The 13894-nt window shown below is 36.2% G+C and overlaps 2 protein-coding genes across 2 annotated transcripts in view; both read left to right on the forward strand.

Annotated features, from left to right (window-relative positions):
• Positions 1–13894, forward strand: part of LOC131015234 (probable glycosyltransferase At3g07620) — a 1181237-nt gene that overhangs the window by 844398 nt on the left and 322945 nt on the right. The gene's annotated exons all lie outside the window — the stretch shown is intronic.
• Positions 4276–8545, forward strand: LOC131015260 (DDT domain-containing protein DDR4). The gene is made up of 12 exons (XM_057943574.1): positions 4276–4306; positions 4390–4554; positions 4922–5032; positions 5639–5731; positions 5925–5962; positions 6079–6160; positions 6356–6462; positions 6530–6680; positions 6755–6847; positions 6945–7059; positions 7192–7234; positions 7817–8545. The coding sequence occupies exons 2-12, from the start codon at positions 4411–4413 to the stop codon at positions 8253–8255; spliced, it is 1416 nt and encodes a 471-aa protein (XP_057799557.1). The 5' UTR covers positions 4276–4306; positions 4390–4410; the 3' UTR covers positions 8256–8545.

Genomic DNA, 13894 nt, shown 5'->3' on the forward strand with positions numbered 1-13894 from the left:
TCCCTCCGTCCCAATAAAAGCGACCACTTTCTTTTGGACACGGAGACTAAGAAGTTGATTGTTATGTGTCAATTGGGTGTGGTCCACCAAAATTAAAGAATTAATTAAGGGGAAAAAATCTCATGCGTTTCTTCTTTGCGCTTCTTCTTCTTCTCACCTTATTATCCGGTGACATCGACGCCGCCGACGAAAGTGGCAGCAGGGAGGACCCCAAAATCAGGCACCCACAAGGCGCATCCATCGCCTCTCTCTCCCTCTGAATCTCTCGACCCTAAAACCAGACAACCAATTTTGATAGGGCGTCGATTTTGGCCATCATTTTGTCATACAAATATTCCATCCCCGCTGTGTACGCCGCCTCGGAGCCCATCAATTTACCCAGCCGCTCAATTTCAAACCCTACCATCGATTTCGTCCTCGACCATCGCGTTCGGACCCTCAATTCGCAATCCATCATCGGAAACTGCGATTTAGAGCTGCCTCTGTACCGAAACGCCTTGTATTCGTGCCTATGGATCAGTTGATCCTGAAGCGGCGTGGTGACGAGGAAGAAGAGAGATGGGGAAAGATAGATGGTGGAGTTTTGGGGGTGATGGCGAGGGAGGGGGAAGCTGAGAGAGATGGAGAGAGCATGGGGGTGACGAGAGGGAGAGAGCAGGCCGATGCTGCTGTCGTCCGGCGAGGTCAAGCGGCGGGCGTCAGGGGGTGGGGGTTAGGGGGAGGCTGAGTGTGTGTTTTGTTTTGTGTGTGCCTTTATTTAATTAGGATTTAGGTTTAGTTAGAAATTATAGCTAGATTAATTAATTAGGCTTAATTAAAGTACATATTTATATTTTAAGAAAATTGTCACTTTTAGTGGGACAAACCAAAATGGAAAGATGTTCATTTTTATTGGGACAGAGGGAGTATATAAGTTTGTGATCAAAATCAAAATCAATTAAAAGTGTATGTATTTATGTGACAATAACCATATTAAAATTAAAAGGTCAAACATAATTTGCATCCCCAACTTTCAAGATTTCAAAAAATATCTCAATTTATGTTTACACTTAAAAAATCCTCAACTTTAAAAAAAGTTTGATTTATCTCATGGCTTACAAAATCTGAGGAGTGAGTTACCTCCCTAAATTTTAGGTGAAGTCTTTGAATTTTAAAGAATTTTTTCACAATGTTATACTTATAATGTAGATTTTAACTAAACGACTCATTATTCTATCGATGAACTATATAAAACACTATATAAAACGGAACCAAAAATATATATTTTTACTTTAATTAATAAATTAAAAAATATAGTTAAAAGAACTTTTTTGAACAACATGATTCATCACACACAAGTTAAGCTGAACAATATGGTTCATAATACCTTCAAGACTAATCTGATTTTTTAGGATAGGTTACCTAGGGTGTTGTAACAATGGTATCAAAGGCAACCCTCATACTTGGTCCACCCGAGATGTTATGGGCGGGTTGCGGTGATGGTATGGGCTGCCACGGGCTATGAATTGAAAATGTGGTGGCTTTGAATATTTACAAATATTGTCATTAATGGACTTATCTATTTTCATTTTAATTGATACACTAGTCATTATCATCACTTTTTTTATATGATCAATTTTTTAATTTGATACAATAAGTTCACTTTTTATGGGCACGGAGATTAAGAAAACTTACTTTTTAGTAGAAAAGTGATGTAGTCCACATCAATTAAATTTACTTTTTTTTACTCAAAATAGAAAACGAACATATTCTAGTGGAACGTCTCAAAATGAAAATGAGTCTATTTTAGTGAGACGTCTCAAAAAGGAAAAAGAATCTATTAAAATAGGACAGAAAGAGTATTTTTTATACTCATCAAATACACAATTACTCCCTCCGTCCCTGAAATAAGTTCCTCTTTTTCTATTTTGGGACGTCCCCCAAATAAGTTCCTCTTTCTTTCTTTTTATTTTTGGACAACTACCCCACCACTAATAATACTTTATTTATTCTTACTTTTCACTTTTTCAACACTCCCAATACTAATTATAACACTTTTTCACCTTTTCACCACTCCCAATACTAATTACTCCCTCCGTCCCAATAATGAAGACACACTTTCCTTTTCGGGCTGTCCCAATAATGAAGACACATTTCTATATATGGAAATAATTAGGGTTGCCAAATTAGAATTAACTTAACCTTAACAACTAATCTAAATAACAAAAAAAAAACACATAACCCTAGAAATTGAAACGTCTTTCCATCTCATATCAGCCTCATCTCTCTCTCTCTCTCTCTCTCTCTCTCTCGAATGTTCTCTCTTCTTCTTCACCATGTCTTCTCCGATCTGATCTGCCGCCCTCCAATACGCCGCCGCCCTTCTCCGATCTGATCTGTCGTCCTCATACTCCTCCACTACGCCTCCCTTTGTCTCCGATTATTTACCCTCCGAAAATTGCGCCGCCCTCCTGTTAGAACCCTAGGGTTCCGCCGCCCTCACCCTGAATCCGTCTCCACCATCTGTTAAATCCACCTCACCCATCGTTCAAATGGCCGATAAATTGGGTTGGGAGGCCTATTTGAACTCTGAATTCGTCCCTAATTCGGAGGACGAACAATTCTTCGATCTTATTCCTCCGTTGCCTTCGCCGCCGGCTGGTTATGTGTATGAGAGCAGCGGCGATTTACAGGGGTTCCAGGAGTCCGGCGGTGCTTTTGAGAAGGGTTTGACGGTGGTGCCGTCTCCGGTTCGACGCCCTATTTATCGCCGGCCCTCTACCGCGATGAAGGTCGAAGACTCGGATCTACTCCCTTTTCTGTGTACGGAGAAGTGGGACGACGTCGTGCGCGAGCGGGAAGAGGCTGCCGGCGACGATTGGTGGCGCTGATGCTCCCCTACTTTGCGAAGAATGGTCGAGACCATGTATCCGGCTCTAAAAGGGTGAGATTGTTCTATTCGCTCTGTGTTTCTGTGCAATCTAGGGTTTGGCGGAGGAGTTCAGTGTGGTAGATGGATTATTAATGCTGAAATGATGATTATTTGCTCAATATGTTCCCTTTGGTTGCGTTCTTAATAAATCTATGATTAATCTGCAATTTATATGAGATTGTGGGCTGATTGCCCTCTGATTTCGATTTTGGCAGCCTCTGTGGTTCTTTCTTGTGACTAATTTTGTGTGATTGAATGTGGTGTTGGCCCTATGTGTTGGTATGAGGGCTGATTGCTCTCTGGTTTTGATTTTGGCAGCCAATGTGGTTCTATCTTGTGACTAATTTTGTGTGATTAATGTGGTGTTGGCCCTATGTGTTGGTATGAGGGTTGATTGCCCTCTGATTGCACTTGTGTTGTGGCATGCATATTCAAAAACTTCCCTCTAAAATCACTTAAGCTTTACAAAATGGGGGTCATTTACAAAATGGGGGTCATTTACAAAATGGGAGTCATCTTTTCTTCACTTGCCTATCTTCATTTACAAAAGGAAGAGTGCAACAGCTTGCCTTTCTTCACTTGTTAAATCTTTTCTTCTAGTCATCTTTTTCTTTTTCTTTTTGTGTGAATTTTGTGAGAAAGCTGGTGGGAAATGGCAGATTCTGAACTCCCTTTTATAAGCTGTAATGCTCGAATTTTTGGTGGGAAATTTAACCCCCAGATTGCTGTAATGCTCGAATTTTTGGTGGGAATTTTAACCCCCAGATTCTGAAAGTAAATTGAATGAGCCGCCATTTTTTTTCAATCAATGTCTCTTTTAATTTCAGTTTGTAAATTTTGAATGGAGTGCAGCCTGAATTTCAGTTTTTAATTCTTTAAGTGGAATAAAATGAATTTGAATTGATAACAGTGAATATAAAAAAAATCTGGATAAAAAAATTAATTTAAATAAATTAATTAAATTTTTGAAATTTAATTATTTAAATATTTAAAATATAAAGTCAAAACTTAAAATGAAAGTCAACAAATTCACTAAACTTAAATTAAGCAAAACACTAATAATGTGGGCCACAACACTTTATCATCTAAACTACCACTCCTTAATCTCCGTGCCCAAATGAAGTGTGTCTTCATTATTGGGACGGAGGGAGTATAATATATTTTTCTCTACTATCAATACACTTTACCATTTTCCTTAAAACTCGTGCTGCCCCCAAGAGGAACTTATTTTGGGGATGGAGGGAGTAATTTTTATTAAAATATCTTATTGATCCCTTAGAAAGATCTTTTAGGGATTTATGTTTTGTCTCCAAAAAAAAATAAGAGAGAGAGAGAAGAGAAGAGTCGTAGCAGGCCCATAAAGAAGTGAAGGAGTTTAGGCGGGAAACCCAAAATGTTCACACTTACCCCATCGAAATTCCTCCCCAATTAATACTGCGCAGTAAGTTTTAAATTACTAACACAGAAATTTTCTGCAGTTTTCTGGATATTCTCATTCCATGGCCGGAGCTAACCCAATTCCTGCAAACGACGCCGCAGAGGGAGCGTCGGAGCCATCCCCGCCGAAAATGCCCGACGTCGACTCCGCCCGCACGAAGCTTCGCCAACGATGGGAGTTGGCTTCAGTTCTCAACTTCCTCCACGTAATCTCTCTCCTTCACGCCATTTTTCCATGATTCTGATGCGTTGATTTTTCCACCTTCCGTTCAAGTTCGCGATTTACTTTTTTCTTCAAATTTGTTTTTCCTTTGCGGAAAATAGATTTTGATCTCATATTCCAAACATGAACTTGCTGTATTTTTCGGTGATGTTTTGATTTTATGTTTTTTTGGAAAATATCGCCACGACAGAGAAGATATGAAGTTGCGTGTTGTAGAATTATCAACGTATTGCACCGTCTTCACTTAGACTAGGCATCAGAAACTTATAGTCATCTGGCTTTGATTATTGATATTTTTTCTGAACATTCTCTGATATTTAATTTAATGTTTGAGAATAATGCACCTACAGGTATTCCATCCGATAATTGGTGGAGATCTGAAGTTATCCGCTGAAGATGTGGAAACTGCAATAATCGAGCAAAACAGTACACTTGCTAAGCTTCACATAGCACTCTTGAAGGTTTCGTCTGCTTCTCACATAGCACTCTTGCTAAGCTTCACATAGCACTTTTTTTTTTTTGTAAAACATCCTCGTGTGTTTGTATGTGTAAATCTTTGAAAAAGTTTTGTTAATTTCTTAAAAGTTCTTTTAAATCCAACATTAAAAAAAAGGTGTTAGTTGTTTGAGTTGAATAAACATAATACAATAGAGCTTTGAAACCATTACTGATAAGTTTTTAGGATGTTAAAAAAGCTATAAAAATGCATTTACATTTTCAGAGGTTTCTGATGTTATTTTGTGCATAAAGCTTTAGAACTCAGTTATATAATAACATAAATCATCACCTATGCTCCAGAGCTATCTTATAATAGAAATCGTAAAATAAACTTACTTGAAAACCATTTTAAATCATGTCCTTTTTTATTTTTTGATCTTTCACCAAGTTCAAATATGCAATTTTTACCTGGAATTTACATGAATTTATCTTAAATTTCATTGGGTTGATGTCTTCCTTATGTTTCCTAACAAGTAATGGTTTATGATGTAATCAGACAATAACTTATTCATTGTCTGATTATATCATATTTGCCTTTTCTGAATAAATGATGCACAAGTCATTTTCAGGGAATTCTCCCTTCAAGCCAAGTCCAAACATTGAAGTCCTCTGATGCATGGATGGTTGCTCTCAGTAAGGCTCTCTCAACGTGGTGGCCTTGGGTAGGTCAAACTTGTGATAATAATGGGTGTGTGTATATAGTATATTTTAATTTATGGGAGTATTCGAAATTGAACCCTAGACCTCACTCTCACTCTTTACATAGAGGAGGTCCATTGCATGAGTTTCCCAAAGGGGCTGTTATGTATTTTTTTATACTAAAAGATGGTGCTGCCCTACGTCTTGCTTTTGCAGGTTGCTGAAGGGGATTTTCCTTTAACTGGAGCCAAAGGGTATATTGTTTCTTGATCTTTCATCAGTTGTAATTCCCAGTTTCACATTTATCACAACTGCAAATCTTTATTTCCTCACAATTTTCTTAATATCTTTTGTTTACTCTAATGTCCAGGGAGGAAATATCTATTTATAAGGAGCTTGAACCAACAGCTCGTGTTGTGATTCTTAAAGCTCTTTGTGAAGTTCGAGCTGATGTATGTATCTACACCCGATATTCTTTGCTTGCTTATTCATTCTTTTGCTCAATATTCTGAAAAACTTTTGGGTTGATTCTCGTTTAAGGCTATAGGTACCTTTTTTATATATTGCACAGCGGACTTATACATTTTTTTGATAATGCTGTAACATGAAGTTGTTTGAATTTTCCATTTTTCTGCTATTTGTTTCAGCAATATGATGTGGCTTCCTATATCAGCGAGCAAATAAAACATGGCACTGACCTTTCTTATTTCCGAAAGGACAAGCTTGCAAGTGATGGCAATAGAGTAGCATTCTGGTAAGTTACTGTAGGAGTTTGAGTCTGTAAGTAAGTAATGGAGCTTAATTGATACTCTTGGTTACAGGTATGATGGAAATGAAACTATTGGTCACAGATTGTATAAGGAGGTCAATTTCTTTGAAAAACGGCAAGCCAAAAATAAGGATACTGTCCCAGCAGTTAACTGCCAATGGGAAACCTTAGCTACTAATCTAGAAGAATTCAACAAGATTGTGGTATGAATGCATGTTTTGTTACCCAAATTCCTCACGGTCACATTGCATTTATTCTTTGCTTCTTTTGATGGTAGAATGAATTCTCATCTAGTAAATTCAAATGGGAGGTTGCTCTTGGTAAATCTGTTGAAATGGATGTAATTCCTGTTCTTGCAAAGCAACAGAAGGTTAGTAAGAATTGTTTTCACAACTATACTTTTTCAACCTCAAATTTTATGTTGACTTCAGTAAATGGCATAATTTCTATATTACTGTCTTTGACAGAAAAAAGAGAAGGCACTATACCGGCTGCAAAGAGAGCAATTACTATTTAATGGTTTTCGCAACTCCGTTGCAACTCGGTCCTGTCGTAGTAACAAGCCTGTTGATTACAGATTTGGTATGTGTTGGATTTGTATATATATTTTGATAATATCTGAAGGCTTTTTCACTGATTCTGCTTATTGTGGAGTTCGAACATGCAGAAAAAGCTACCCCCCATATTTGTCTAACAGCACCCATCATATTACAGATAATTATGACAGAGCCATTGCAGAGGCCATAAAAGTTTCCAAGTAAGTAGCCTCATTCTCACCATGTTAGTCTTTCTTGTATTTTCTTCTCTTGCTTGAGTTTATTACAAAGAAGATTCGTTTCAGTCTGAAATCCGAAGTCTACGCTTGAGAGGACGCTTTAATCATCTACTAAACTCTGAAAAAGCATGGATCTTTAGAATTGCTATATATTGATCTTAAACATGTTCTTACTTGGATCATAGAAATATAACTAACAGAGCGGAAAAAATAACTGAAAACTGGTAAATATTTGCAAATTCCATGACTGAAGTGGAAATGTCACATGACAATTTGAATTGTACTCGGTCAAAGTTAAAATCGATTTGTGCAAAGTGGATGAATGTTTGGTAAGACATAACGTGATTGTACATTGAGTTTCAATAGCAGAAAATACGGAAGTTTTGAACTCAGATTTAGTGTTAACATATGCTAGAACCTGTTTCAGTAGCATGCCTAATCATGTGCCTATGATCTCCTAAAATGATCAAATCTCTACTTTCTGTTCTTCAACACCATTTGGCTTTTAGAAAATCTTTTCTCCTTCAGCTCTTTTCTTATTCCTTGATTATCAATGTTATTCAGCAAAAGGAAGACTAGTGAAGAGCGAATGCAGGAAGAGAAACCTAGCCAGAGAAGGATGACAAGTACCTCAGATGGATCTAACAGCTCAGCAATAACTTCCAGGGAGGGTGAATCCACTGAAACTGATACCGAGACACGCAATCCTGAAGAAAGGGACGATGCTGATGGCTCCACAGACGAAGAATACGTGGAGAACGAGGAAGATGCCATAGAAAAGGATGAAGACGGAGATGAACAAAAAGTTCCCCGCCTCAAGCAGAACATGCCTGTAGTCCACAAGTCAAAAGGATCACGCTTCAGTAAGAGGCTAGCTGGAGTTCCTGGCTACACTATCCCAGAAAGCATGACTTTAGGTTCTAAAAACACGTCGAGGCAAAGGCCATCCATCAATACTGCTGCCGAATCTGTAGTGATTGCTGATTCTGAAGATGAAAGCTAATCAAGGGACACGAGCTGGAGATTTTCGAAACTGATCCTGTTTTTTGTCACTCACTGATTTCCAGATGTAAAAAAAATATGATAATTTTGAGAATTTTTGGCATTGTAGTGAAAAGAGTTGGAGACAACAACATTTGTAAAGCAGTTCTAGCTAGGTAGCAGCTGTCTGTCTCAACTCTGTAGTTTTGTGAAGACTGTTAGCTCAAATTGTTGCTAGGATTTCTACTATTGTATCAATGTTTTAAACTCTTTCTGCTCTGGTTGGGATCTCAGTTAAATATCTTTTGTCAAGATTTGCCTTGTATGCAATCACATTATGACTAATCATAAACCAGTCAAATAGTAAAAAGCATGATTTATTTATTTTTAATAAAAAAGAATTTAGCTATTTTATTATATTGTTGTTGATATTTATTTTAAATAAAAAAATAAAAAAGTAGCTATAATGTGGACAATACAATAAAATGAGTAAATCCTCTTTTTAATGAAAATAAATAAATTAAATAAATCAAAATAAGTAGGTTTATTGTTTTACATTACATAGATCGATTTGTTTACATCAAAGAAGCGCTTTTGTTTCCAAATATACCACTTTCATTCTTTTTTTTTTTTTTTCTTTCTAATATTGCTATATTAGACTTGTATGACTTTGGTTTGGTGTATAAAACAGATAAGATTATTTGGATGTGAGGTTGATTAAATAATTCACTCAACTTTAAAGTGATAAATAATCACTAAATTGGATAATCAGCGTACGAGCCTAGTTATTTATCACGTACTCAATCATACAAACCAAACCTCTTGATTACGTTGGATTAGTTGAAATAGATAGAGTTAGTTCATAGCATTTCTCATTTAGTTTTTATTCGGTGTTTTCCATAGATACACATATTCTTGCTTAACGAAGAGTGCTGTTTTGATGCATTATCATGCATCTACATAAACATGCAACAAAATTAATTAGTAATAAACACAAGATGATTATCGAGTTCATATATTCCCCACACAACATCAAAATCTTATTATAAGTTGGAATATGACGCATACAATCAACCCAATCAAGCTGGATCTCAACGCATAAAAACGCAAACCCTAATTCATTGAAAATACAGGGAAAGCAAGCAAGCTGAAGCTGGATCTCAATGCAAAACACATAAAAATCCAAACCCTAATCCCTTGAAAATACAAGGAAAGACACAATCAAGCTGGATCTCAGTAGAAAAGACACAAAACCCAAAGCCCAAACCCTAAATCTTTGAAAAAAAACAGGAATTCAAGCAGGATATGATCGATCATAACATTTCAACAGCACCGAGATCCACATTACCATTTCCCGCCTCCTCCTCGAAAGAGCGCACGTAGACGTCGAACTCGATAAACCCGTTATCCGCGACGCCGGGGCGCCCGAGAAGGCGGCTGTTCCTGTTCGGTTCACCGCGGACGCGGCGGACGTCGCTGAGCTCATAGCAAACCGATCCGATCAGCGAACCGTGCTCGAATCTGGAGTCTCTGTTGTTGATTATGTCGATGTAGAGCTTAGATTCGTCGAGTGGAGTGTTGAAGGACAGGAGATGCGTTTGCTTCCATTTGGCGCAGGTGCGGTGCTTTTTGGCGGTGTTCACGTCTTCGTAGACGCCGGCGACGTAGGAGATGCTGCTGGAATCCGCCGCTTCGGGCTCCTCGTTCACGCCCACGCGCACCGAGGCGTAAGGCTTCAGCTCGCCGTCTTCGATGTGTGGGATGCGAATACCCTCGACTGATATATTCTTCACCTCAACCTGGTATACGGCGGGGTGAGGCCGATTGGCGGCCATTTTCGGAGCTCGAAATTGGGAGGAAGAAGAAGAAGAAAAAAAATAAGATTGGGGATTTGTTTTTTTAAGGGCGGGAAATAAATAACGATTGCGCAGCGTAGTCCTAAAGCAACCGCTTTGTGTTTATCATATTGAGTGTGAACGCTCTAATCTGATTTGGACTTTATGCGGTAGATACATTCGTATTTGTATTATTAATTGATTTTGTTTGACTATATTATTTCCACACTTATGCGGTAGGTACACTCATTGTTAATTTTTATATTACTATTAATTAATTGAGGTGGTCTCCCGTACACACGGATTGTACCCGACTTGGATCTTAACTTAGTTGGACTACTATGATCTATTTTTCTTGAAATGACACTAACACTAACACGAAATGACACTAACACTAACACGATTTTGAAATGACACTAACACTATTTTATTTTACAAATGACACTATTTCGAAAATGACAATAACACTATATTGAAATGACACTAACACTATATCGAAATGACACTAACACTTGACATTCGGGTAGGATAGTCCAGTTGGATCGAAAGGATTCGAGTCGGGGTACGATTCGAATGTACCGTACACCCAAGTGTACGCAAGTTTCTGTGTAATTAATGTAGTTTAAACTAATAAGACATCTACTGAGTCGTCCGGGATTGAATTAAATTCAAAGATTTGAAGAAAACGGAAAATCGAGCTAATTATGTGTAGAAAGAGAAGAAGAGAGAATTACGAGAGGTTGCATAACTAATTATGAATTTTGAGCAAAATGTCCCTTTTTAATTACATCTCACCAGCTAAACCTAAATTAAAAAGGTTCATTGGCTCAAGCCTCGTTATTTTTTATTCTTAGGGTGTATTTATTTTGATTTATAAATTTATCAATGAAAAAAGATGGATAATAAAAATTTATGCATTAAAATGTCTCTTTTCTTTTCCAACATTTGACACAAAAGAGATGTTCACCATTTTCATCCTTGAAGTGAAAATAAGGAAGGAAAAATAGTTAACATCTCTTTTGTGTCAAATGTTGGAAAAGAAATGAGACATTTCAAGGCATAATTTTTTGTCATCCTTCATTTTCCATGAATAAATTTGTCCATCTAAGTAAACGCAGTCTTATTTTACAAAAATGCTGTGAGAAAAAATCAATAAAGGAAAAAGAGTATTTGATTTAATTAAATAATATAGTTCAAGTATTTTTTTTTAATCATCCGACTGCAAGTCGGCATCCGAGGGCGGCGGGGGTTCGCATCCGCCGCTTCGGCTAATTTTATCAGCCCTGCTGACCTCAGTATGTCGATTGCTCTCTGCCAACACATTGAGAATTTCGAGGAGCTTTGTTCGTTCTGCTCAGCTGATTTTGGTGGAGGGAGTGAAGTGATGAAGGGAGATGAGCTAAAATAGAGACTATATATGGTGATCCAAGAAAAAGAAAAGAATTCCATCTACTTTTGTCATGGACAAGTTAAATAATACCTTACTCTTATATCAAGAAAAGGATTAGGGAATTCAGTTTCTACTTTCAGGTCTTAATTACTCCTATGCCATTTAATATCTCATGTTTAATTAGCAGCCTTTCCTTAATAAATACTAATAGAGTTAATAGTGTTATGTCTCGAACTTTTAGCATTTTTTGTAGAATATCCCGCGCGAACTTTTATTTTCGCCTAAAAGTTCAACTTTTAACTTTTTCCATAAAATGTTCCGTTATTCAAAATTCGATGACAGAAATATGACTTATATATTTCGCCGGATGAAATATTTTGAAAACCTCCATTATTAAAAAATCATATTAGGAACCACAGTTGTTAAAAAATACTGAAAGTTCAGGATTTTTTTTATCAACTTTCGATCACCAAATTTTGTATAGCGCATGACATTTTATGAATAACATTGAAATAGGGACATATATATTAGACGAATCAAATTTTATAAAACAACGCTCTTTTATAATAGCTATATATATACATATGACGCATGCATATGCAATCAACCCAAGCAAAATCACTCCCAATCAAGCTGGATCGCAATACAAAACCCATAACAACCCAAACCCTAATCCATGAAAAACACAGGGAAAGTAAGAAAGCACTCAAAATCAAGGTGGAGACATAAAACCCAAACCCTAATCCTTGAAAATACAAACAATAATCAAGAGCCACATTGCCACCCATTTTCCAAACTGGAAGTTTGTTTTGTTAAGAGCCACATATAAATTAAATAGGGCAAACGTTTTGTCTTTATATTGCGTGTGAACGTGAATTATATATTTTCAATATTGTTTCTACACTTATGTGCATGGTAGGTACGTACATTCATTGTTTTTTAATCTTTCTCATACAATTTTTCCACTCTTATTTTTATAAAAGTTAACAACTTGGTAAGACGTTACTCCAACCAATAGGTCGGAGGTTCGAGCCATCTAGAGAGGTTAGAATGTGAGTGCGTTTTTAATTAAAAAAACAAATAAAAAATACATGCTCTTTCCTTTCCAGCTTCTACTATTCAATTGAGAGTAACATGAGTTTCAATGAAGTGCTTGCGTGTGTTGTCAGTGGAATAAATGTCCCATTTAACTTTTACTAAAAATATAAATAAATACCAAAATAAAAATATATGGATATTAAAAGTTGGGACGGAGGGAGTAATTAATTACTAGTATATAATAATATATACTAGTAATTTGTAATTCGTTGATTTTTCGTTGAATTTTAACGGAGAATTACTTTAGGTTGTACTATCACATTGCGGGTTTGATACGAGAATGAGTAATCAGCAAGTATTGATAGTACAACCTAAAGTAATTCTCCGTTAAAATTCAACGAAAAATCAACGAATTACAAATTACTAGTATATATTATTATAATTGATTTTGTTTTCCTATACTATGTCCACACTTATATAGTAGTAGGCGTGCACCCACTGTTTTATATTAATTTGTATATATAGTTCCATATAAATTATTAATCGAGTTTCTTTGATTAATATTATTTCCACACGTATAGGTAGGTACACCCTTTGTTTTATATATAGTATTTTGTTTAATGTTCAACACTTTTTTTACCTACCGTGTTTGTCTTAGTTGCGCTAGTTTCCTCACTTTTTATCCTCTCTGTCTTAGTATTTGTTTTTCGCTTTGTCTTATACCTGGCCTGTTTGTCTTAATTAGTTGCACTAATTTATTTTTACCTTTAATTGTTACCCACTTAAAATGAATTCCATTGATTTTCTCTATATAATTTTGGCATTGCATTAGTATTAATTCAATGGAATAAACCACTGTTTGTGACCAGTGCGACTTCTTGAATGTCTTAATTTATTCGAATGAACTTTTTTTTTTTTTTTTTTTTGTTATTTGGTATGTTTCATAAAAATATGGTAGGTACGTGCACCCATTGTTTTATAGTATTTTGTTTAATGTCATACTCTTTTTCTCCGGATGAGATCATTTTGTTTATTAGTATTTTTTTTTTTTTTGAGGGAATTAGACTATTAGTATTGAATGGCATAAACCATTCTTTTGTGACAACTGCATATACACAGAGAAACATTATTGTAACAAAGGTTAATAAACACAAGATGATTCTCGATCGAGCTCATCTATTCCCCACACAACATAAAAATCTTATTATATATAAAAGACATAATTAAACCCAATCCTTATAATCCTTCAAATTACAAGGAATTAAAGCACCCACAATCACGCTGGATCTCAATTGATCAAAATACATAAAACCCAAACCCTAATTAATCCTTGAAGATTGCTAGCTGTTTTGATGGATATACTGAAAAACATTGCAACAAAATTAATAAACAAAAGAC

The sequence above is a fragment of the Salvia miltiorrhiza genome, chromosome 3 (genome assembly GCF_028751815.1).
Source record: "Salvia miltiorrhiza cultivar Shanhuang (shh) chromosome 3, IMPLAD_Smil_shh, whole genome shotgun sequence".
In the NCBI taxonomy this organism is placed as follows: Eukaryota; Viridiplantae; Streptophyta; class Magnoliopsida; order Lamiales; family Lamiaceae; genus Salvia; species Salvia miltiorrhiza.